The sequence below is a fragment of the Thermobia domestica genome, chromosome 15 (genome assembly GCF_964235325.1).
Source record: "Thermobia domestica chromosome 15, izTheDome1.hap1.1, whole genome shotgun sequence".
Taxonomy (NCBI): domain Eukaryota; kingdom Metazoa; phylum Arthropoda; class Insecta; order Zygentoma; family Lepismatidae; genus Thermobia; species Thermobia domestica.
Genome location: NC_137468.1, coordinates 107,013,053 through 107,040,762, shown reverse-complemented (window position 1 = coordinate 107,040,762; position 27,710 = coordinate 107,013,053). Strand labels below are relative to the sequence as shown.

General features: G+C 35.3%; 1 protein-coding gene across 2 annotated transcripts in view; it reads right to left on the bottom strand.

Annotated features, from left to right (window-relative positions):
• Positions 1-27,710, bottom strand: part of anchor (integral membrane protein GPR155 homolog anchor) — a 300,439-nt gene that overhangs the window by 76,278 nt on the left and 196,451 nt on the right. For both annotated transcript variants that reach the window (XM_081740041.1, XM_081740042.1), the window contains exons 4-6: positions 23,832-24,001; positions 17,655-17,944; positions 12,692-12,813 (exon numbers count right to left, since the gene is read on the bottom strand). In XM_081740041.1, coding sequence (XP_081596167.1) covers positions 12,692-12,813; positions 17,655-17,944; positions 23,832-24,001 — 582 coding nt within the window. The remainder of the gene's footprint in view (positions 1-12,691; positions 12,814-17,654; positions 17,945-23,831; positions 24,002-27,710) is intronic.

The window sequence follows — 27,710 nt, the reverse complement described above, 5'->3', positions numbered from 1 at the left end:
TTTCCTATAGTATGCGGAGGGATGGTCAGCATGACAACTCTAGCTTCAGCAGTCATTTCAACAGCCTCCAATTGCCCCAGGTGTGCTCTTTTAAGCATGCAGTTTTTTTAAAAAAAATTACACGGGGAAAGATAAACATTGGCGGTATATGGTTGCCAATTGCATTTACTGCTTCCATCATTGTTACCAGATTTCCACGTTCTGTGGACACAGTGGTACCAACTTGCCGTTCACCTTTCTGGGCGACAATGTTCGAGGGTGTTTGGATCGTACACATGCCAGTCTCGTCAACATTCCAGATTCTTGATGAAGAGATTGGACAAATCTACCATGAATATCTTCTAGGTGGTCAAAAAATTGGTTTACAGTGTTCTTATTAAAACATATCGCACGCGCTAAACTTGTTCGTTCTGGTGTTCTAAGTGCTAATTCTCTGTATCGCTTCATAAATCTTCGCATCCACTCCTTCCCAGCAATTTCGACATTATCCCAATTCCTTAGATACGTCTTATTATTAGCGCCAGCATATTGATATACCAGTTGTCGAGCACCTTTTTTGGTAAGTCCGAAATTCATCATTTTGGTCCGTAGTTGTTATGTATGTAGTTAATCTCTCCTCTTCTCGTTCATTAAACTCACAATGAACATCATATTTTACACTATATTCAAATGTTTCTTTCACTGACTGTCTAAAAGATTTCAGATGTCGGGATAAAGTAGCTAATGGCACTTGGTAAACTTTGCAAGATTCAAGAATTGAAATACGCTCCCCAGTCTCGACAGTGACTACTTTAATTGCATTCTTGATTGTATTAGAGTCAATGGCAGGCCTTTTCTTTCCTGTTTAGGTTCTTGGCATTTTGATTGCTGCAACAATAACAAAAAATGTTCAAAAATACAATTGGCAATAAGTCTATGTACCTTGGAACATGTTCCAAGGTACAAGATGTGTTTTTGTTCCATGGTACAAGAGGCTGTAGACAATTACTAAATTGGCGCTACAATAACAACGCTACACCTAGAGTAGAAAAACAAGTCACAAAAGTACTCACCTAATTCCCCTGAACTAATAGATTATTACAGATGATGCAAACAAAACACAGTAATGGCACTAGAAAACAATATTTCAATTTGTAAATAGTTCGTTTTTCTGTGAAAAAAAGTTTTTCCACTTTCGTAAATCACACACGCCTGTGAACACAACGAAAACCACGATGGCATTGTCTGACAATGCCAAAGCATCATACACCTCATTCAATCACCACTAGATAGTACAGGACCTCAGAAACATGCGAGTGTTTCAAGGTACACTATTCTCAAGGTACAACGGTTTCCCCTATATATGGGCCTAGTAGCAGTTTACAATTAACAAAATTACGTTCCAATTTTTTCGTTTCCTTTTGGCTTTTAACTGAAAGTTACATGAATTATCATTCATTCAGCAATCTTCTCTTGCCTATAAATTGTAATACGGCTATATGAAATACTACAATAACTCTTATTATTATGACAAAATAGTTGATACCCTTTTGCAAGGAAGCAGATTTCAACATGTTATTTGAATATACGAAAATATAACATATTCCTTCAAAAACTACTATGCAAGTTAATGTTCCTTCTTCTTCTTCTTCTTCTTTTTTTCTAATTCAGAAAATTTACTTCCGTTAAACTCAAGTAATCTCATATAACCTTAGTAATATTAATAGTCAAAACCAAATACTATATTTATCAAAGCCAATATTAAAGAATATTTAACGTTAACGAAATATAGTTACGACTCATTTTTCATTACTAGTATTCCCACCATTTAAGTTAACCATTCCCACTCACCTCCAAAGTTGCACTGTAACCAGCTTTCGACTTGAAGCAGACAAGAAGCTACGTGACGTCATCTTGAGCGCCACGAAGCTTGCGCCTTCAAATCACTCTTCAAGACTACTTGTGAGCAGTGCTACCACTCTAATAAAGTCTAACCAGCTTTGCGGTAGCTGGAGTTTCATCTCACAATATTTCGTTTACACTATTTTTATTTTTATAATGAAACTTGGGTGGATTACATTACGGAATAAGCAATGATGGTAATACTGCCCGCAAGATTTTCTTGAATCCATCATTATCAGCGTCCATTACTGGCATCAATGAAGAATTGATTAAACGATTTGCAGTTCCCTTATGCACCATTGTTAGTGGTTACGTAATTAACTGTAACGCATTTGGTATGCATTCTCTGCATACTGCATTATTATATGTGGACCTGTATAACTGGTATTACACGCCGGCATCTATGCAAAAATTATTGATACATAGTAAGAACAACGTCGAATCTGCGCTGGTTCTTATTGGACAGCTTTGCTAGTAGGCACAAGGAGCTAAGAATAAAGATTGTCGAAGGTTCCGCGAACATCATGCCAGGATACGTTCTTCTCACAACATAGAATATTTAATGCATATGTTGTTAATCACATCGGGTCCCTGCATAAAAAACTTGAACAAATTCACACCCAAACACAGTGAACATCTTCCCGAAGAAATACCTACTGTTACAAGTTTCTCCCACTTGTCAAGCATGTTTCAGCTGATCATACGACTGAACACAATACTAGTTCTTCCTGTGAGGGCATATGTCTGCTTACCGCTTCCTTTTCCCTCTGTGTATGGTTTTGTATCTGCTCTGCCGTGTTTCCTTTGGTTATGAATTTTGTCCAGCTAGATGTGGCAACTGGACCACTGTGCGCCGCGAATATATTTTCTTTGGTTTCTGGAGAAAAAAAAAAGTTGTGACACATGGTTTTAACTCGCCTCTATGGAAACTAACTTAATACTATTCAGAAGGTTCTGCAGAGAACAAAACAAATGTTTGTACGACGGTGCCAGATCTGGGCTATACGCTAGATGAATTAAAACCTCCCAATCAAGTTCTTTCAATTTCTGACGGGTTGTGTAGGAAGTATGAGGTCTGGCATTGTCAGCGTGGTATACGACACCCTTTCAGTTCGGCCGTTTGTTTTGAACTGCTTGTACTCGCACTAATCGTCGAGTACAAGTCCAAGTCTATCGTTCTTCCTGGAGGCAGCAGCTCGTGATGTGGAATGCCTTTCCAATCCCACCAAACGCAAAGCAAACCCTTCCTGGGCATTAGCGTGGCCTTTGCCACTGACCATGGAGCGACTCTTCGCATTGGTCACAATCTCTTTCGCACATTGTTGTAATAGGTTATTTACTTTTCATTATTCATGATCAACCGCTTCAGAAATGGCTTGAGTTCGTTACGTCACAGTAGAGATTCATAGGTGGAAATTCGAGCAAGTAAATGTTTTTGACTCAAATCACATGGCTTCTTGTCTAGCCAACTTTCTCCAAATGCTTTAAAGATTTTTTTCGTGATGGATGTTTAGTTCACTGGCGATACTCAATGACTGCTTACACGCTGGTCCTGCTCGACTTTTGCTAGACTGTGATTGGTCGCCCCTGTAAGGAACATCTTGAACTCGGAAATTTCCAGAACGAAAGAAAATGATTCATCTGTTGATTACTGCTTTTTATAACGTATCTTGGCCATATACAGCAAAAATGTCTTCACGTACCTGCGCAGCATTTGCGCCTTTATCGAAAGAAAATTGTAAAATGCCACGTTTATTCATCTTCACGGCACAATGCCCTAAGAATGATTTTAGGAATTTCACATTTTTTGCACATCCACTAGCTTTAACTGTCAGCTGTCATATGACATTAGCCCGAACCCGCTTCGACTCATATTCTGAGATTTGCGACACTAAGGCCATCTCGTGCGCAAAAGGGTAAATATTTTTCGATGACCTTATACTGTCAAATTAAACAAATACATTTGAAATCAATTGTAACACTAAAATTCCAATCATTTAGCTTTAACTTAAGTAAATACACTTATTTCTCGTACATAGTCAATTAATGCACCAAATGAGAAAATATTTAATGAGAAAATAGTTGAATTGGAATTTGATGCGCATGATTGTTTAAGGTAGGTGGTTTTGTAGGTTAAACAACAAGTTAGATTTGTAGCTTTTTAGGAAACAAACATTTCTAACGCCAGTTATATCGAGGATTCTGTCTCACGTCACTCAACCCAAGTTATCCCGGGGTGAATTAAATGGATTCATCGTGTACAAATATCCCTGCTGAGTTTATTTGTAGGACTTTGGTCGAATCTGCTTAAATATGCTAACAAAATATAGCTCACAGTACGAACGCCATCTCTTACAGTACGGTCGCCATCTATTACTCAATTTCATAATACAAAGATCTAAGGTGGATCTGATGGATTCGTTAGCAATATAATACTTACTTTTTAGTTCTCACTCTGTAATATATCACTTAGTACTTAATATTGTTGTTAAGAAGAGCATTTATCTACTTAAATTCTCTCCAATCAAACCTTTCTAACGACTAAATAGAACATGTAAATTCCTCGCTGCATACGATATCCAAATAAATTGTGTGAGACTTCTATGTCGTGGAATTGCAAGCGTTCCCTAGATTATTCGTTAAGAGGATTAAAAAAAGAAAAGAAAAGAAAAAAGAAGGTAACGCGTTAGTGCGACTTTCCTCTTGTAACCTTCTGGTTGTAGTCCCCATTGTTAAAAACATAAGAGATACGCACCATTGCACTAAAATTTTAGGCTCTCGTTTCTTAAATCGAATCATATCATGCTGCAATAGACTGAAATAGTAATGTCGTCATTTCCTCCTCGTTACCATGGTGATCGCCATGTTTTTTCTAAACAAATGCATGGATCCAAAGGAATACTGTTAAGTCTGCTGTTACTAATGACAGACAGTTAATTAGACAATTGAAAAATATTCTGAAGGCAAACTAAAGTTAGTAAGAAAAGGAACAGAAAGAATATGGGGCCACTATTTCGAAAATTTACGAGTGAAATCCAGTAATTCATGAAGTAACATCTAAGGAACCTTTTTCTACACATCTATACGTAAAGTGATAAGATAGAAATTCCATAAGAAATGGCAGCGCCATTACCATGTAATGCATAATGAACAAAACCAATTATACGCAGTTTAAAAACTCCGGTTTGTAAAAGCAAAGATACAGACTGACGAGCTGTCGGCACAATGAAAATAGAACAAATATACTATTTATCTACAAGGAAAAATCACTGTCCAGTTTGAAAATAATGTTAATTATGTTGACACATTCAGATTTCTTACACCCACGCTTTGAAATATGAGTGCATTGTCACACTGGATACAAAATAAAGAAACAAACAATCAAAACAAAAAAGGACACTAAGCTTGTAGCCATATGCGTCCTGAGAATTTTCAATCTGGACCAATTTCTGATCGGTCAGGTTTTAAACACTAATTCTGTAGGTCTACACATATGCAATGTAATGTGTGATACTGATGGTACGAAATAAAGATTTCCCAGAATTATTTAAATTTAACATCCAATAACAAGCAACAAATACACAAAATCTGCGATATCAGGGGAAACATTTCGGTTTCAACGCTTGCCATATTTTATCATATTATTTACCAAATTGCTTGCTTTTCCTATTTTTTTGTAGTTTCATTCATTGGATTTTTTGTTTGTTTTTTACATATACACATGTTTCTTTTAATCTAATGTTTGTAATCCAGAAATTAATACGTCACTGTTTTCGCTTTGTACTTAGGTTCTTAGGCCATGTTGTTTAGAAAATAAAACTGCGATCACCATGGCAAAGAGAAGGATGTGACGTCACACTATTTCAGTCTATTATTATGGAAACAATTATTCAAGAAATATGAACAAAATTATAGATGTTTTCAGATAACTTTGTCCGAAGAGAACTTGCCCCCTAAAAGTAAACTATCCTTTGTGGATATTATTATTATTATTATTATTATTATTATTTTCCCTCGGGAGACAGCTTATGCCATATTGTAAGGTTGTTACTGAGGTATTTATTTATGAAATATGAACAAAATCAACTGGACAGTTTTCGGAGAAAAATTTCAAAAAACTTACCTTTTCTCCCGCCTAGAGTAAACTACCTTTTGTGGATTTTTTCCATTATAAGACTTACAAGGTTGTTAATAAAATATGAACAAAATTGCCTGAGTAATATTTACGGAAACCTTTCGGAAAAACTCATCCCCAAAATCAATTCCTTGTGTTTAAAAAAAACCTTTTGCCACATCGTAGAGTTTTTAATGACCAACACATTCACGAAAAATTAACAAAATTGAATGAATCGTTTTCGAGAAAATCGTTCGAAAAGAACTTACCCTAGAAAATAAACTATCACGTATTGATTTTTCATGAGGGTTGTTAACTAAACATTTATTTATAAAGCCCTTTCCGTGGCTAGTGTAGGCCTTTCGTACATGGTCTCGAATTTGATTCCCCATGAAAGAGTACAAAAATTTAATTTTGCAACCATTCACTTTTATTAACCATCCACCTCCTTTAAACTAAATGACATAACCGTGAAACGTTAAATTTTAACAAAATTATTCGAGAAGATTATTAGGTATTTTTCTTTTCACTATTTATTACCTATGACCTTATATCACTACTATCTTCATTTTGGAAGAAAATTCGAAAACAATCCTAGATAATCTTATAAAACTCTGGAGTTTAAAATTTGGTCCAGATAGTTGACGAAATTTCTAGCATGACCTCTAGGGGAGTATACATCGAAACAAACGGATTAATAGACAGAAGGACCTGCAAAAATCACTTTATTAGTATGTACTAGTAATGAAACGTGTAAATCCGTTGAAATCTCGAATTCGATTTTTTTCCACAATGATATCTTCTTCTCTCCTATCATCGCTCGAGAGCAAAAATAGGCCAGAAGTTCTGTAGAGATGTGATAATGGGCAGACAGTATAACGGTGATTTAACAAATATAAAATGAAAAAAAAATCGTCTCATGACTTACCAAGTACGAAGAACTTCACAAATCATAGTCAACGAAGCATTTATGTCGGGTATTGAAACGATACTGGCCAAACATGTGAAGAACCGGGAGAAGTATTTCACTGTTCAGAAACCATTCACTACCACCTATACCAACTTGGGAAACTAAAGAACGGAATGATGAGTTCCACATGAGTTGTTTGCACCTCAGAAAGTGATCCGAGGAAATGTCTATCTTTTTTGTCTCATCTGGCATGATACTGACTTGCAATGAGAAGTGAGTTGTTTATGATACTCGACGGAGTTGTAGTAATTGGTTAGCAGAATTCACAAACAGCCACACTACAACTGCATCAACAGAATATTATATCTGTGTTTGGTAGACTGCTTCGGGTATCGTGCTTGGTGGACTGCTGCCACTTAGACAATCAATACAACTATATACTCGCAACAACTGAAACATTGTTATTGTCGGTTTGAACTTAGTCTCTCTTTCAGGGTACATGAGACAGGGTACTCGTGTTTAACATGGGACCCGAGCCACATGACCTCCTACCATGAATCAAACTCGGGTCCCCCATGTTGAGGGCGCGTATGCGAACCTATAGACACGAGAGCTCAACAATTGAAAAGCATGCATGAACAATTGAAAATCATCAAGCCAGTGCTTGTGAATCGCAGAAGCGTTGTTCTGCTTCAGCACAACGCAAAACTACTATCTGCTACGATAATCCGTTACATTACTATTTCACTTACAAGCAGAAGGCACACTTTGGTAAGTGAACTTCGGGGCCATTTTTTGCGAGGAGGTAGTGCACATTTAAAGAGTTAATATTACAAACTGGGAGAGCGCAATGGGCAAAAATAAGGGAGAAAAACCGTCTTCAAAAGTTTTCTACTCGCCACATATTCTGTTCGACGCGCAAATTTATCAAGTGACGGCGTGGCAGAGTGAGTAAAGTGTGTAACTCATATGCAAAGGGTCCCGTGTTTGATTCCCGTTCGAGTCAATCCTTGTTTTGATTGTTTGTTTTTTTTTTTTTTTTGCTTCAACTAATAAAGTAACCATTTGTAACTATAAATAAAATATTAATTCATCATATGTTTATAATGAATAAAACAATAAAAATTTTAAAATCACTTGTAAAATCTTTCAATGTTCCATGTTAACTAGCAAGAAAATTTAATCTATTCCGTAAATATACTGATATCACGAGTTGTATTATTGTTACGACAGTCAACGGCGCCGATTTCTCTGTAAATGTTTTTTTTGGGGGGGCATTCATAAAAAATACATACAACAATAAAAATACATATTCAGAAAAATACATAGGGCCCACATGAGCTTGGGGGGACGGCCCCCGGTCCCCCATGATCGGCGCCCTTGACGACAGTCGTGTAATAAATGTTCTTGACGCTTCGTGTCTACATCTGTTGACAGTGTGCGATTTACAAAAGGAGTTGAGGGGGGGAAATCCCCTTTGCTAATATTGGATGTTGCTATAGCCAAAGGAGATTTCCCCCTCATTCCCCTTGTAATTCTCACACTGTCAACAGATGTAGACACGAAGCTTTAAGAACACTTTTTACACAACGACTGCAGTAACAATAATATTTACGGAAGAGATTAAATTTTGTTCCTAATTAACATGGAACATCAAAAGAATTTACAAGTGATTGAACATTTCTATTGTTTTATTCATTATAAACATATGGTGAATTAATATTTTACTTATAGTTACAAATGCCTACTTTATTGGTTGAAGCAAAAAAGAAGAAAAAGAAAGTTTGACTCGAACGAGAATCGAACCCGGGACCCTTTGCACTTGAGTCGCTGATTCTTCTCACTCTGCCATTCTGTCACTTGATAATTTTGCGCGTCGTACGATATATGCGTAGCGTAGAAAACTTTAAGGCTGTTTTTCTCCGTCATTTTTGCCCATTGCGCTCTCCCAGTTTGTAATATTAACTCTTTAAATGTGCACTACCACCTCGCAAAAAATGGTCCTGAAGTTCACTTACTGAAGTGTGCCTTCTCCTTGTTAGTTGGGTAAAGCTACTGCATACTCATATTCTTAGGATTGGTACCGCTGAATTACAATTTATTCAATTCGTTAGACAACCATCTGTGGGAACGACGGATTCCAACCCTCAACGAAGTGACTCACGCACTGGATGCGAGTTTGTGGTGGACAACATCGTGTCCGCGGAATTTCCTTGGGGTTCTCCCGCTTCTTGCTGCATTCTTATTCCAGCAATTCTATAATCATCATTATAATCACCGTCTCCTTTAGCCTAAAGAATATAATCATGGTATGTTCAAGATTTGAATGAAAACTCCAAACTCGTGACACAGTTACTCCTCTTTTATGTCTTCGACATCTCCATATGATTCAAAATTATACACAGGGTTGTAATACATTTCTTGTTCAATATGATGAACAACGCTATATGGATATATAACAAAATATTAGAAGAAATTTAATCAAATCATTGGCAAATGCAGTCAAATTCACTATCCAGTTATCAATTATAACGTTATGTTTACCTTAGATACAATGATTCATACGTCTTACATTATTCTGGTACATAACATACCTGTACTTATTACGTACAATGAAAGTAAGTTAACATTCAAAGTATAACACTTTGTGTTGGACTTCCGCCATCGTGATTTCAGAGGTGCGTCATGAACCGGAACAGATAGTACTCTGAAGGGACAAGATCAGGACTATATGCCGGGTATGGCGTCAGTTCGATGCTATGAAGTTCCTGAATTTTTTGTTCTGTTTTTCGAGCTCAGCGTGGTGCATAAGGGAATGCATCTTACTGCAGCAGGGAATGCTCTCAGTTCACTAATGTACGACCTTTTTTGTCGCAGTGTAGCATAAATCTGCTCTTGCACTTCGGAAGAAATGTTGGCATTGATAGTACGATGGTTAGGAATGAACTCAAGTGAAATACCCTCTCGTAGTTCCACCACACACAGAACATGACTTTAAGCTCGAAAGGGTCCTGTTTGACGACTGGTCCTAGAAGTTAGCCATTGCTCACCATTGTTTTTGCACACTCGGATTAAAAAAAAAAAAAAAATACCCCCTTTCTCGCCGCATGTGGCAATCCGTTTCAGGAAATGCACTTTACGTGGATTTTGCAGCACTTGTCGGCATACATCCCCTCTCCTCTGGACCCTGCTGAGGTCAACTCATGCGGCAGCTTCTTACGGTTTTCCCAATTTCGTGAAGGTCACGCATTACAATGGACTCAGACTTGCCGAGTAGGTTTGAGAATTTTCGTGTGATGGTGGATGGATTTTCTCCAGTGACGTGTTGTATGACTGTTACCCTAAGGCGGTCGGACCTTACCTGATCTTCGATATTTTTACAACCTGCAAGAAATTTCTTGAACAAACGAACTGCTTTGTTGTGCCCGAGTTCGAACGAATACAGCAATTGTTCAAGTATCAGACGTTGTTGAGCATTCACCGACACTGCCACTAAAAACTCACTGAAGATACTGACTGGGTGGCAGCCTCGGTGTAAAAGGAGTCCGATTGCCACACTACCTCTTAGGCTAGTTTGACCTTGTACTTACGGTCGACTACGGCATAAACACTCGCCTTGGGTTGTGGAAATGTTGCAAGACTTGTATATAAAATGCTTATGTCTTACAGTAGAATTCACTCCTGAGCCAAGACATTGGGACGGAACTTACCTATACGCAAAGTCGCATAGTACAACGATCTCCATAATTCACATTTAAGAGGGACTAATAACTATGTTCCCGATAACAAGCCTTTATCAGCTTCTAACTCCTATTATACATATAGGGGGCGCGGTGGCTCAGTGGTAGAGCGTTCACCTCTGGTGCTTGGGGTCTCGGGTTCGATCCCAGCCCCCGCCAAGTGAACTTTGTGGTGGACAAACACCGTGCTCGTGGGTTTTCTCGGGGTTCTCCCGTTTCCTCCCACTTTTTTCATTCCACCATTTCACTCATCTCTCATTATCACCGTCTCCTTTAGCCTAACCAGCATAACCGTGGGACGTAAAACTTAAAGATTTAATTTCATTTTTTCCTACAGTGAAACCTGTCTTTAGCGGAATCGAGCGGGACTTGGAAAAATTTCCGTTAAAGTCAGGTTTCCGCTTAGTGGAGGTAGACCTTTCTTTTAAAAAAAAAAAAAAAAAAAAAATACAAGCTTATAAAGGGGCATACTGAGAAAATATATTGCTGTACGTACATTGTTCGATTACAGTACTTCTTTCTTCTACGAATAAATACATACAAAAAAATTAAAATGAATACAAAATATACTATGCACACGTTTGCTTTAGCCAAACCAATTTTTCTAATAGCCAAGCAGGGTTTTCTGTGTACATTGCTGCTTTGCTGTTTGACTTTCCGCATACACTTTAGCCTGAGAAATTATACTAAGTGAATCAGAATCATTTTTCCGTAAGGCAAATTTTTGCAGTTCATTTAAACTTCTGAGAGCATCTTGATATGTATTTATTCTACACTCTTCTTCGAACTCGGTATATATTCCTCTTCTTCCTCTATCTCGTTTTCTTCTTTCCGACATTCCGTATGATTCTTGATTAAGTCGCGGGGATTAAAGACAATTTGTGGGGGTGAATATGAGTGGTGGTTAGGGAAGGCAGAAATATCTAACAAAAGAACGAACATTTTATCGCAGACAGTGTAATGTATATGTCTCACAATATGTCTAAACATCTTCTAAATACTGTAGTCCGGAACTCAGAATTTTCCGTTAAATGTTTATTTTTCTTTCCGTTGTCCGCGTAACACAGTTTCCGCTTAGTGAAGGGACTTTTTACACGTTTTGTTCTCCAAAATTCATGGGACCGTGAAATATTTCCGTTTAAGACAGTTTTCCGTTTAATAAAGGGTCCGTTGAAGACAGGTTTTACTGTATTATACATATCAAAATAATAGTGGTAATTCTAATTCTAATTCTACTACTACTACTAATAATAATAATAATGCCACCTATTCAGCTTAGTGAGCACTTTTATCCTCCTTATGTATCACCCTGCAATAGCCACCAATAAATGTGCCCTACGTGGCCAACTGGTTACTGCATAAGCTTTCTACGTGCACACTCCCGGGTTCGACTTCCAGTGAGAGTATTAACCTGCGGATAACAAGCCCAAAAGAGCTTCGGATTTCATTTTATACATCTGTTCCCGTTTCATGCAGTCTTAGTGGTCATTCGTTTGTTATTAATCCATTCCATTACAATCCACTCTGACCGAACCTATGTTATGTAGATTTCTGCATTTTTATGTACTCTCTCCGGTTAGACATTCTTCAATGAACAAATAATAATAAATTTCAGTTGATATGTTCTGAATTTTTTTGTTATGAAGATAATCCTATGGTTTCGGTAATCAATTTGATCAACACTGGAAGAATATCACTAATATAACACTCGATACGTTTACTCAGAGCAGACTATGTGGAATTACTGTTCAAATTTCCAAAATAGTGACGAACTAAGCATAATATAATTCTGTATGAAACAAAATAGTTAAGTATTTGCAATATATAATCATGAGTAATTTAGTCGACCATCAATCCTTGAGTCATACACGAAGTGGGTAAAATTTTTGACGACAAACATCAGACATGTTTCAGACCTTCCTGACTACTACACACGGTAATTCAATGTTCTTTAATTTTCCTTATTTTGGGAGTTTTGAATAATACCAAATATACCAAGACATTCTTTCTATACTTAAAAAATAAATACATTATTATGTTACTTACAATTTCACAGCGATAAGTATCCCTGGGACAACTAAAGCTGGGCCTTGCATTTTGTGCACTTTTCCTACCATTCTCAATCCAAGTAGAAACAAGGCTGTAGCCGAGAAAGCCGAACCAAAAACCTAGTTAATTAATAAAATAAAGAAAATATGTTACTTTTTTTTTTACACATGAATTTCTTATGTCATAAGATAAAAATTAAAAGTAATGTAATTAATACTTCTTCCGTATTAATATACATAGATATTGATTTCTGTAAGAAAGCAGCAAATACAGAAAGGATAACAAAAACTTCAAAAGAGTGTTTTGGTCAAATGTAGAGATGCTAAAAAGTCGGTTTTTTTGAATCGATGGTTTTTTGCACATAAAAAGCCGGCTTTTTTGGGAAAAAAACGAGAATTTTGGAAATTTTGGCTTTTTTCATTTTCATGATTTTTCTGTTTAAATAGCTTTCTTATAGTATACTCTAAAGTTAAATAAGATTCAATGACCTGAATGCCATATTTCGCTCTGGAATTAACCATCATGATGGATGGAGCACATGGTTTATGAATTAAAGTAAACATAAAGTACGTAGTATTTGAGGGCAATTTTAGAAGATATTTAACTTGATTTTAACTTCTGAATTATCGACATTTTTCTTCTCTAGATCATTTCTTTTTAGTCATCCATGTTTCACTTTTTAGAGCTTAGTACTCTAGCTTCTAGCACATAATTAAACTTATGTTTTTTCAATATATCCATCAGAGCGTACGTTTTTCAATATATCTGTCAGAGCGCACTTCCACATTTCCGTTATACTGTAGCTGTGCAATGATTTAAGAACAATCTTCCGGACACAACCTTGAATACAGTTTGATAGAAATAATCTGGGAGGTTTTTTTTTTTTCTGAATAATATTTGTTTTTTCTAAAAATTTCTAAGTTTATGAGTACAGGCATAACAAATATTTCGTTTCGTTTGTATATTCAGCTATAATCTTCCAGATACAACCTCGAAGATCATTTTATACTGATAATCAGTGGCGGATTTAAAAAGTATTTTGGGAGGAGCTTTTCTTATTAATGCTTAGTTTTTTCTAAAAATTCCTAATTTTTTACTTGAGGACAGGCTGAAGTTTATGAGTAAAGGCAAAACAAATATTTAGTTTGTTTTAGAAATTCCGTAATTTCGGGGTAGAGGCTTCAATCCGAAAGACATCCCCACCCTAACCTTCTTCGCAAATCCATCACTGCTGGTAATTAATAATAACAAAGATTTAAAAACGATTAGAAAGTAAGTCGGCCAGGACTCAGAGTACACGCACTATCTCTACATTCACAGATGGAATTAAGAAAAACTTTTGTCAAAATGGTCGAATGCGAGGTTGAATCCCGGACTTCACGATAGAGCGCGAAATCTAACTACCCACTCATTTTTGTTGTGTAGTGCTTAACTTAAATGTATTCTCTCTCTCTCTTTCTCTATGGCCACAAAAGCTCTCCATTGACCAGTTTCTACTCTGTATTCCTATTTCTGCTAGATCCATCTTAATATTGTTCTCGTAGATTTTCCTAAAGGATGTTTCCCGATTGGGTTTCCAGTTAAAACTTTGAAAGCGTTCCTACTTTTTACCATTCTGGCTACATGACCTGCTCACCTGAGCCTCCTAGACTTGATGACTCTAACGATGTTTGGTAAACCGTATAAATTATGTAGTTCCTCCTTATGAAGTTTCCGCCATTCCCCATTCCCGTTCCTCTTGGGTCCAAATATTCGCCTCAGAATTTTATTCTCCAATAATTTCAGTCTGCGTTTCTTCCCTCAGCGTAAGCGACCATGTTTCACAACCATGAAGCATAACAGGCATGATTATCATTTTATATATTTTAAGCTTTAAATTCCTTGACAGAATTCGCGACGACAAACTATTTTGAACTGAATAATAACAAGAATTTCCTGATTTTAGTCGACATTTAATTTCTTTGTGGGTATGATTTTGGTCTGGTAATACTGATCCAAGATATCTGAAAGTGTCCATTATGCCGAAAGTATTAATTGACATTTTAACGCATTGATAATTTGCTGTAACTTCCTTGTATTTAGATTTCTCTGCATTTACTCATGTCCCTGCAAGCGTTTAATAAGGCCTCTACATTTCTTTCGATCGTTCTATCAGATTTACATCATCAGCATACACCATAACCTGGTGAATACCATTCAACTCTAGGCCCTGGTTCCTATCTTTGATTTTTCTTATAGCGTACTCCGGAACAAAGCTGAATAATAACGGCGATAACGCATATCCTTGTTTCAGGCCAATCTCGACATGGAAGCTCGCATTTTTCTACTCGGACTTTACCCTTGAATTCATTTAAACACTTAATAAATCTAGCTCTTTCGGTATTCCAAATTGTGTAAGAATGTCATACAATGTTTCCCTCCTTACCGAGTTGTAAACCTTTCTAATATCAATAAACAGTTGATGTACTGGGTAATATATGCCCATTTCTTTTCGAGTATTTGTCGAATGGTAAATATTTGGTCGATTTCGGCTAAATTCACACTGATAATCTCCAATAATTTCATCTGCGTATGGGGTCAATCTTATTAATAGAATGTTAAGAGAAATACCTCGATAATTATTACAATCAATTTTGTCGTCTTTCTTGTGAATTGTAACAGTGATTGATTCTTCCACTCTTTTTATGTATATTCCATAGTTTTATCTTTTTTAAAAAAGTTTCATAACTATATGTTAAATTTTCTTGTTAAAAATTTAGAAACCTTCAGCATTGGGTAAACCGTGATGGTGGTTATATCTTCTATAGCCTAGGAAACTATACACTCAGATGAACCGTCTATTACGTGTATGATCCATGAACAGAAAATTCGATACTTTCCTGATTCTGAACACGCTTAAGGAACAGTCAGTGCATTACAGAATTTGGAGCTTTACCGATTTTGCAGATCCGAAGTATCTGATAGCTGGTAACAGATTATTACGTATGTGAACAATCAGTGAAAAATTTGTTCGAAATATTCATACAATGTATATGAAAGTTAAAACCTAACTGAAAATTTTGAAGAAGGTACAGAACCACCCGAAACGAAGCTCTTGATGTGCAGATTTCTCTCATGTTTTTCTTTATTTTGCTTCAAAAGGAGTGTGTGAGATATTTTGAAGTAAAAATACTACATACAATTTTGCTAGTTATTTGTGTATCATTTTTTAAAATACTTATTGTATATAAGAGGTTAAAATATTGTTACATATATTGGTTAATCTCTTGGAATTCATAATGTAAATATGTTAAGAATTTTAAAAAAATATTTTTGAAATTCATGGTTTATTTTCGAGGTTTCATATTATTATCTGCATCAGCTTTTTTTTTTTTTTTTTTTTTTTTTTTTTTTTTTTTTTTTCAGAGAAGCGAAACAAAGTCTGCTTTATCAGTTTAAAGTAGAATTTTCAAAAAAGCCCAAAATTTCCCAAGCAAAAAAGCGAAGCAGAAAAAACCGAGTTTTTTTTTTCTTTTCAAAAAAGCCGGTTTTTTCCGAGCCCTTGCATCTCTATTCAAATGTAAAGTTTGAATGAAAGTACAACCTACTTAAGAAAACAAGAAATAGGCTATGACAAAGATAAAGTAAGAAACTTAAAAAGAAAGAAAGTAAAACTTAATATAAAAATATGCAGAGACCAACACATATTTAGTACTTCGCCTATTTCAAATACCCTAACTGTATTTTATATACAAGACAGCTTCCAATTATTGGGTAATTACATAAAGTGATGGTAGAATAATGAATTACACCTAATAGAACGTAAAGATAGGTCAAATATAGATTTAAAAACGCATTCTTTCCGAGCTAACCTAACGAATCCGCGTGAAATTAAGTATTTAGAGTAATCCATCAAAAAACTGAGATCTAGAAAAAGTTGAGAAAATATACTAGAAATGCTTTCTATGGCTGTCAAGCTAGATTACCCTGATGACTTACTTTCATACGCAAGAGTACGGTTTTAGATTTTTTTTTTTTTTTTGTGTGTGTGTGTGTGTGTGTAATGCACTACCCCCCGAAGTTTGCATCCTCCATTTGTTAGAACTACTTTGTATATTGGCATCCGTACAGAACAAGTATGTCTTTAGCCTATCATATTTATTTAATGTTTCAGACACCAGTAGACTGTTTTACACTATAAACTATCAACAATGAAAGATGGGGCGAAATTTCTTGAGGAAATCAGGAACGCATCTCTGCATTTGTTTGGTCACACTAGGGGAAACCCTGAAACTACATTGCAAATATCTCTGACTGGAACTTAAATCCAGGGCCTTCCGACTAGCAAGAGAGGACGCTACTCACTCATCCACTTCTTTAACTTTTCTTGGACCAACATACCCACTGATCCTCAGAATTTTATTTGTAATTTACAAATAAGTGGTTCGATTCCATCATCAGAGTCAGAAAACAGAATAATAAAGATAGGCCGTACTACACCACATTATTTGCTAATTCTCAGGATAATGAATACTTTATGAAATCTTTACAGAAGTGAGTGAAATCTTTGCACTTACAGAAAGCAAACCACAAACCTAAGTATATAGGAAAAAAAAAAAAATGGAGACAGACTGCTTTGAAATTCTATGCTCTATAATGGATCGAAAGTCTGAACTCTCATAATATATCACTCGATTACGTCTTGCAAACTAAATACCTAACAAACATCTAACACGCAAGCTTGTTTTGCAAGTTCTACATTCAGTGTCCATCTCACAGGATTTGTACATCCCTCTCGTGGTACTACTTGCGAGCACTAAACCGAGGGCGCTGCTGGGCACACACTTATGTCACCCCGCTGTAATTGTAATCGTTTGTGCATTATCTCTGCGGTACAAATCCTAAGAGTTCAGACGCATTCCTGTAGTTCCTTCTTGAGATTGTAATTTCATAAAGCAGTGCAATTTCAGTTTGTACTTACCTTTAGTATTCCTGATGCAAACGCAGGAAGATGATGCGTAAAAACAAGATTTCCCACAATTCCTAATGCAGTCATGAACACAATAGGATTAGTAATAATACTTTTCATCACAACCAAGAATACTTTACACTTATTTTCCTGATTATCTCGTAACTCGTCTATTTGCTCTCTTCGTTTTTCTAATTCCATAAGTATAAACCCAAGAGGGTTCAGTATTGCTAGAGATATTGGTGCCACAAGATATAAATAGCTTGGATAATCCGGGTGCGTTTTGTGGTATAGTGCCATTACTGTGGAAGAATGTAACGAAAAAATTGTTAAAAATTTATGTATAGTACACTGTTTCAGTTCATTATTTTCTAAAAAGCATGTGTTACATATTTTAAATTTATGTAAAATATAATCAGAAGCCTCCATTTTGGTTTTAACGAAAACCGTGAATGTTTAAATAATTTCAAATTTTTAATAGTTGGTAGCCTGTATAATGTTAATTATTGGCGGAAGTCTTCATAAATGTATACTTTTTGTGTCATCAGTTAGAGGTTGGAGTATACCCTCCAGTTTAATGTTTCATTACAGTTTCGACAAATCATGATTTTGTTTTCGAACAATCATACATTAATCTTTCTAAACAGATACACCCTTAATTAATAACTAAACAGATTAAAAATTTAATAACTAAACAGATTAGTGAAAAAAAGGATAAAATTAACCATATAATCGGAACGAAGTCCAATTATATCCAAAATACTTAAATACCCACTCTTTCGAAAGTTCTCCACTTTTAACCACTAAGACTGCAGAAACTAACTTATATATTCTTCATCAATTTATATTCTTTCTTGAAAGTTCAAGTTCAAAACATATTATTTTGGAAATCAAATTGTGGAAAAGATTTTTTTTTTAAATGACTATAGCCAATTGTAACGTCTAAGATACATATTTACTTTAATAATAGTAAATCAGCTTTCCTCGTGCACTAGTGGCATTACATTATAAGGTTTCATTCCAGAGCTTTTATATATGTAGTTATCAAAAATAATAGAAACATCTGAAGACTTGAGACTGTCACGAGAAGAACCTGATTAATATAGTGTAAGATTACCATTAGCCTGCAACTTTGACTCATCGTGGAATAGAGAAATAAATGTCATTAACTGTTCCCTGACGAATATTTTACCAGAAGAATAGAGGAGAATATCTGCTCCAGAATCTCAGCTCTAGGTATTCATCAATGATCACTGAGAGATGTTGTAGTTCATCCCGATGTAAATGAAACTACGCTTCAACACCTCCAGTAGTGTGAATTGGCACTTTATAATCTTGTAAAATTGTGTTACTGGTCGGAAAAAAGATTTGGATTATAGGCTGCATTATAGGATGCTGCATTAATGCTTGGTCACCTAAAATGTTAAAATAGTCACTAGCAGCAATGCGTCTGAAAGCGCGATCATAGGACTCAAGGAATACCAGAAAACTGCTGCCCACAGCCTCACAAAGCTGTCGTCGCTCGGACGATTTTGATGGAAGGAAGAAGAACAGTTTGAAACAGTTGTGAGCATCCGCAATATATAAATATGGCCTGTTGTAAATAGGCTAAAAGAGGACTCATCGGACCATTTTACACATTTTAAATCATCGATGGTCCACTTTGCACGTTTTCGGCAACACATCCTGTTGATCGTGTTCAATGATTTAAAATTGCAACCAGACCGCGGATAATCAGATTATACAACTCGCGTCTGGCTGTGTTTGTCGTAACAACCTCTTCAAAGTGAAGATTGAATTTTGCAGTCACTTTCCCGCATTCGCACTAAGGCACCTGGTGAACATTTTCTTCATTGCTCGGCGATTCCTGTACTGAGCTCCTCTTTCGTTCACTATTACTTTTCCCCGATGTTGTTTCGCCGTGAGTTGTAAAGGTCATCACTACCTTGACACACTGTTGCTCATAACACACCTAGCACACTGATTGCCTTAAATACATTTGCGCCAGCTAACCGCATTTGCGCCACTTAAAATTTAGTCTCCTTATAATTCAGAGGTCTCCCATTTTACATCACTACAGCTGCCTCTTCAACACACCTCCTGTTCTAACCCACCTGTCATACTACAGACGACCACCAAATATAGTACTAACAAAACAACCATGCACCACACACGTATCTACAGTGTTACCACCTCAAAAACCTTACGTTGCACCTAATATAAGTGTTTCTATTTTTATTTTTTTATTTTATTGATATGATAACTAAAACTTATTAACCGAAATGACATAATTACACTGCATTCATTTAAATTACAATTTAAATATATAATTATAAGGTCAAAGAAAAATTATTGTCTATGGATTCATATATATAAAACTGTTCTTCTCGGAGTATAAACACCTCATCCAGTTCCTTTCCAGGTGGTAAAGTGCCAAAGACCGACGAGACGTTACCACGTTGGATAGAAATAGATATGTACTGTATTAGATAAGATGTGGAGCGAACTTCGCCGGAAACACAAGAAATGCGTCTTCCTACCTCCCTAATGAATTCAAGACTTCTTACACCCCAAGCACCACTGGTTTCAATAGCGATTGGAGTGAAAACAAAACTTTCGAGAAGGTTGGTGTATTTTCTTTGCTTTTCAGCTTCTCTACGATTAGCAACAGCTCCGGCGTTCATTACTGACAGAGGTAGACTTTGTATTTTATTATATTTTTTACCACACACACACACACACACACATTATATATATATATATATATATATATAAAAGAAACTAACTTTGTGGCTTTGTCTCGATCATGAGAACAACTAAATGTTTAAAATCTATTGACTAATAGTGTTTACTTGAAAGTGGAAAACAAAGCAGTATGATGAATGTAATTTTCGTTTGTATTTATAACTGGTTTTCCTGCTCTTAACTCTACAAGATTACCGTTATATTTTATATTAGTTTCCACTGTATTTTAAAACGATTATTTTTTTGTTAGATCTAGAACTACCTAGCTGCTAAGATTTCCGAACCCAAGTCTTTCAAATATCATAATAAATAAGTGGAAATATATGGATAATACAAGAGATATAATAAAAATAGTACGCAATTATTTTTTAAAAATTAAAATCTATTAATATATGCAAACAAAACAAATCACCGTGACTTCACTGAATGCGTCGAGGGAATGTTACATTAATAGCTTTGGTTGTAGAAGCTTAGGCAGTTGTTTTGTTTCAAAATGGCTGATAGTGGCGTTTTGTTTGGACAATGTGTTGTGATTGCATTCTTAATAAAAAGGGAGAATTTCTGCTGCTGAAATTAATAATAAATATGGAGATATGTGTATGGATGCTAGCAGTGGGCAGTTGAAAGATCGGTAAAACATTTTAAAGTTGGAAAAACGAATATCGAAGATCAGTTTCGCAGCGATCGCCAACGAACTGTCTCCATGGAATACAACATGGAAAAACTTCTAAATTCCATTAAAGACGACATACAGGTTACTATGGATACAATTGCAAGGTTAGGGTACCAAATAATTTGATGCCACTAAGTTTTATATTTATTGACGGCTGGAAACAAAGCACCGCGAAACATAACGCTCACGAACTTCTTCCAAGATATAGAAAGGAAAGAGATGACCTTTTATTGAATATTGTAACAGATGATGAAGGCTGATTCTATTAAAACGAACCGGAAACAAAGTAGTATTATCATGGAATAGAACCACTGTACGTTACCAGTATTAAAAAATAAATAAATAAATAAAAAGTGCCGTCTGCCATCTTGAACCTGGGGAAACCACTGATGCTCGGAGTTTTGTGCGAACACTTAAGTTTCGTTGTGCATTGCAAGATAAGCGTCCTGGAATAAAAATCACTACAGACGTGTTCAAATTATTAGACTCAACATTCAGTTTCTGAATATTTTATTATTCTTACAATATTACGTGAGAAAATACGTTTGAACTTAGTCCAAATTACTATTTTGTAACTCTGTCCTAATTTCTAGTGCGTGTGGCATATGCTTTTCAATATCAATAAAACAAATGCGTACGTAACATTCAAATATAATTACTATAAAGTGTGTATATCCAAATTGGAAACAAAAAATGAAATAGAATACTTACAAGAAAATTATCTCTAACACAAAGATTAATATTTCTTATGAAATGCCTTATTTTTTATTAAGTCTTTTATCCTTTGTGGCATCCTATGTACGAGTTTAGCACATTTTCCCTTCAATTCAGCATCGTGATACCACAAATTGTTGATCTCCTTGATCAATTGAAGTTTGGTTCTAATGTGTCTCTTCTCTAGCTTTTCTTTCATGAAGTTCCAAAAGTTTTCAATTAGGTTCATATTAGGACTAGTGCCTGGCCACGCAAGGACACTAATTTCGTTGTCCTTGAAGAATTTTGTCACAGCTTTGACCGGTGGCATGGGGCTCCATCATGCATAAAGATGAATTGTACGTCATCAAACCAGAGTGCAGTCTGGGAAAGTAGTTCTTCTTGAAGAACTTGTAGGTATTGTTCGTGCTTCATTGTCCTCTCTACTATATACAGTCTTCCAGGCCCGAAGACAGATCATACCCCAGACCATGACTGAAGTAGGATGCTTCACGGTTTATTAAAGACATTCCAACTTGAATTCCTCCCAGGTCAACGTCGCACATATTGTGAACATCCATCAGACACAGATACATGATTCATCACTGAAACACACTATTCTCCAATCGTCAGCAGTCCAATATTCTAGGTCTCGTGCCCATTCGAGGCGCTTCTTTGCCATGATTGGAACAGACTCTAATTTTCGTTTTGTTTCTTGACCGTATGCTTTTATTCCCTTGGCACAAAGAATCCTTCGAACACTTTCAGGCCAAATGTCTGCGCCATACTCAGCCATTTTTATGCTTAAGTCTATTAGAAGTTGCACTTCTGTTTCCCAGAGCCAATCTTTTTAGTTTTCTGATACCTCTTAGCGATAGCTTTGGTTTTTGTCCACACTTCCCAACCCTATTTCGGCTCTTGTTCATTTCAACACAAATTCTACTCACAGATTTTTGTTCTATCCCAACTCTACTAGCAATGTATTGCCGTGTATATCTTATTTTCACCAGAAGTATTTTGTTTAACTTCCATTTTACGCGGCGAAAGGTCTTTTGCTTTTCCCATTATGCTGCAATTACAGGACTACACAGAATAAAAGATTGATACACGAAACACATCATGATCATTTTAAACTGGCCCATTCGAACTGTTGAACCCTTTGAATGTCGTTAGCTTTTTACGACAGCAACCACAACCCTTCAGACTGTAACTTATTGATAGGAACCACAATAGCTATCTACAACTGAAACACCACTTTCAGAATCCCCCCTCCCCCTCACTAATACCATCTGCTGTTCAACGGTGGTATCACCACTTCAACTGCATAGTAAACAAATGAAGGATCCTATATTGGTGGTTTAACCATTAAATTAAATGTTCTAGAACTCTATCAATTTTGCATTTTTCGGGCGTGAGTCTAATAATTTGAACACGTCTGTACTTTACAATAATGCATGTCTGCACTCTGCTCAGTTTACCAGGGATGAAACTGTGAAAATAAGATGGGAAATTTTACCTATTTCCAAACATAGCACATTCCGACTATCATCTATTCGGTTTTGAAGGACAGCTACGAAGTCAATGCTAAACGGACATTGAAAAACCAGTTCATTAGTATCTGCGAGCAACTCGTAGAAGTTCTACCGCAAAGGTATTTTCTAGCTTTCAGAAGAAATGCGTGCAAAGAAGTGGATACTTCGTTGAAAAGTAAAGAAAAGCCAGTAAATTAAGATGCAGTATGTTTTTCTTTAATGAAGTCAAAACATGAATTCATGAAAAGTTGTTGCTAATTATTTTCAATGTGATCCTCGTATTAGTATACGAGCATTTGTTAATAATGTATAACAGAATTAGGAAAATTTCTTTTCTTCTTGGAGGAACCACAAAGTGTATGTCCTGGTATTATAAATCATTAAAAAAAGGGTATCTCAAGTTGATATTGATGTCATTTATTCGGTTTTTTAAATAATACATTCGATATAATTGAAAAGCAGTTATTTTTAGCACACAAAAAAATTAACGCATTAAATTTCTAGTACTAAAGAATAAATCGACAAAAATAAGGTTACATGACTTACCTATAGGATAGCCAATTGCAAAATCGTTACTTTGAGTACAAAATATAGCGAAAAGTCCAGCTTTTCCTAATCTCGCTGATCTGCTGATTAACAAAGTAATAGCAGCTACGAAAATAAACACTATGCTCTTTGCAACAAGAATAGATAGTAAAAACATCCAATTTACAGAGCTGAAACAAATAAATATATAAATAAAGGATTACTATAATTTCAATAAATTTTTAAATGAAATGACTCAGCAAAATTAATATGTTTAAATAAATAACAACACTACTAAATCAAGCCAGTTGAATGAAGTGTCAACTGTTCACTTCAACTAAATAAACGTTAATACGGAAACAACCTTATTTACTGAGTAGCTGTAGTGGGAGATCCCAGGTTCGATTTTCCTTGTGGTCACCTTAATTGGATATTTCCATTTTTCTTAATGCCACAAGGCAGATTGGGATAGTACCAGAAATATACGCTGTGGCTGGCTTTTTGTTTTTAACGAAATCCGTTCTATCTTCACCTATTTATGATTTAAGTACAAAAACGGTTTAGCACACACATGAGTTGCACTTGATAATCTATAAAAATAAATTTTCAGCCACTTGATGATCCATAAAAATGAAGATAAAACGTTTTTTAAAATTCAATCGTGAATCACGCCATATTGATGAAATGTAGATGGTTTCGAATAACTTAATCTGAAGAAAATACACTACATCACTAAACTAACTTTTCCAGACTTCACAGAAAAAAAAAAAGAAAAAATGGACTAAGCCACGTTATATGGATAATATAATATTTATTAATGAAGGACGAACAAGGCCATTACAAAAAACACGACCGAACAAAAAAACTACCATATTTTACTAGAATATACCTTAAATAGATTTTAAAGAAATACATATAAGATGACATACGACCAAAATCGTTCGCAGGACTCTGCAAAATCCATCAAACAATAATTAATTCTACTAGTAAATTATCTTTTTCTTCAAAAGAAATCATTTATGGCACATTGCTGAATTGCTAATGAAAATTTATGAAATATCAAGAAAATCTTTAGAGCCATATTATATAAAACTTCCAATATTTTTTTTAGATATTTACGTCATATTATAGGACTTTTTAATGAAAAGTATATTTAAAACAACAAAATTTCTAATATGACTACAGAAAGAAATAAGAAAATAATTTTTAGGGTTCTTAATTACACTTTTAATGGGACTGTTCTTTAATAAAATACATACAAAACTGACAGTACAGAAAATAGTCCGAAGAAAATGCAAACCGAGTAAAACTACCCTTTCTGGAATTTTGTCAGAGAAATTAACGATTCTATACCGTAGGACTGCTTATAAAATATTTACAAAATATGAGTAACATGATTAAAGTCGATTTTGAGAAAATCATTAAAAAACTCACTGTCACTAGTAAATTACTTCATGAAAATTCGGTGAGGAACGAATGGTGGTGTATTATAGATCTATAACTGAAATGTTCATTTGTTTAATATGAACAAAACTGCCGGCGCCTCTTTTAGAAAACATCATTTTTTCTTACTGTTCACTAAATTACACTTACTTTTGGGTGTAGAGGAAAATTTTCAGAGATAATCTGAGGAGTTTCATAAAAACTTCTAACTTTTAAATTTAATGGCAATAGTTAAATAACACATAAACGAATCTCAAGAATACTTTTTCGGCACATAAGAGTTATGAAACGTGTAATTCGTAAAACTCTTCTGCACAGGAACAAAATGAATTACTTGTATTCACTATTTTAAATGTGAGTGTGTTGGTTACTTTTACATATTAAATACTCCAGTGATATACGAGAATTTTTAGATTGAAATCCTTTATTCTCTTGAGAGGGAAGAAGGGTGGGGTGGCCATAACAAATGTATTTGTAGGTGGCCATAACAAATGTATTTGTATGTGTAGTTAACCCTTCATAAGGTGGTAATGAAACATCATCCATTTTATTAGCAATGTTAGAAAACGTTAAAGTACATTTTAGTCGCATGGTTTTAAAAAATTAAGACATTACTTATCTTTTCTTTAGAAGAAAGGCTATATTTCTTATGTATTAGAGAAAAAAAGTGACTTTGTATTTTTTTTTTTTTTTTTTTTTTTTTTTTTTTTTTTTTTTTTTAAATCAAAACAAGAAATCGTTAGGATTTAGGATTTTATATTTTTGAGCTTTCAGCATCTAAGGCCATTTAGCCCGTCACGTTTTCAGGAATGACGCCCCTCGGCGAACACACTATCCGGGGAAAGGGAAGGAAGGAAGCGGCCTGGGACCTATAAGTTAGGTACCACCCCGGTATTTGCGTGATGTGAATGTGGAAAACCCAGGAAAACTTCATTCGGCGTGGCTAGCCTGAAAAAGCGTTGTACACTTTTTCGATCGAGTAGGCCCATCGGGAATCGAACCCGGGACCGCTCGCACCACAAAAAATCGTTTTTGCATCAACTCAATCACCAAGTGCAAGATTTTTGTTGACCACCTTTTAACTTAAACTTATAAAAACCATTGATAGAATTTGGAACTAATATTTATGAACAGAAGTTAGCTCTAATAATTATGACCAACTCATCAAACAAAACTTTGACGCAACCGATCATAAAGCCTAAATTATAAAGGTGGAACGTTGGTGTGGCAGGCCTAATGAGGACGATGAACACACTGTAAAACATATTACCGTAAAGGCCACGCGATACCCAAGCTTCGATGGCAGCCCCATCACGGTATTAGGGAACCGAAGCTATAACTCTCAGTCACCGAAATCTCAATGTTTAAAGAAATCAAAATAACACACAGCTGGAATGAAGATCGAAGATGACTTTTGACCTGAAGAAAAAGACAAGAATAGCTACAGAAAATGATCATATATCGAGGAAACCTTAATACTGAAATAACTGGTAAACTAGCTAAACTGTTGCAGGAAGGAAAATTACTCGAGATAGATAGAAATTTTCGAAGTATGTAAAAACCAGATGGAAGGAGTTGCAATACAACCAGTGAAAAAATTATATTTTTCTATTCGGGCACAGAAACCGAGGAAGATCACTGAAAAAAGTTGGATTCTTATTGTCCAACTCACTATCATACTCTTAATCAGTATCTGACAGAATTATTATGGGTTGAATTGATTCTAATATAAGACCTACATCAGTAATCCAATGTTATATTTCCACAGAAGAAACAAATAAACTAGATAAAGGAAACTTTTATAAAACAGTAAGAGACACTATTAACAAAATAAAAAATCGCATATAAAAATGGGAGATTTTAATGCTAAACGTAGGCGACAATAGCATAGAGTTGAAAAATGTAATAGGAAGAAGTGGAATTGGCAAAATGTGATAATGGAAAATTAATAACAGAATTTTGTGAACGCTATCATTTAATAATTGAAATGATCTTTCCACAAGAATTGTTATAACGTTAAGTGGGCTACCTCAAATTTAAAAATAGAAAACTAAGATAAATCACATTATAATAATTAGATAATGGCTTAAAAATTTTAGATATAAGAAATAAGCGTAATACTGATATTTACAGCAACAATCACATGCTAATAGGTCAAGTAAAACTAAAAACAAAAACAGCAAACAAAACTCCCAGCAATCAACACGAAAATATGACTTAGATACCCTCGAAATACTGCAAGTAAAATAGCGTGATACAAAATATTACAAATGGACAAAATACAAGATCAAAGGACACCTCAGAGGAAATGACAGTAATATTAAAAAGGAAAACTGAACAAACAATCGGATACAAATCCTTAAACGAAGAGATGAATTTAGATCGATACTTGGAAGAAAATAAGAAAGCAGCAGCCTGAGAAAACAGCAACATATAAAACAGAGTGGAATTAAAAGT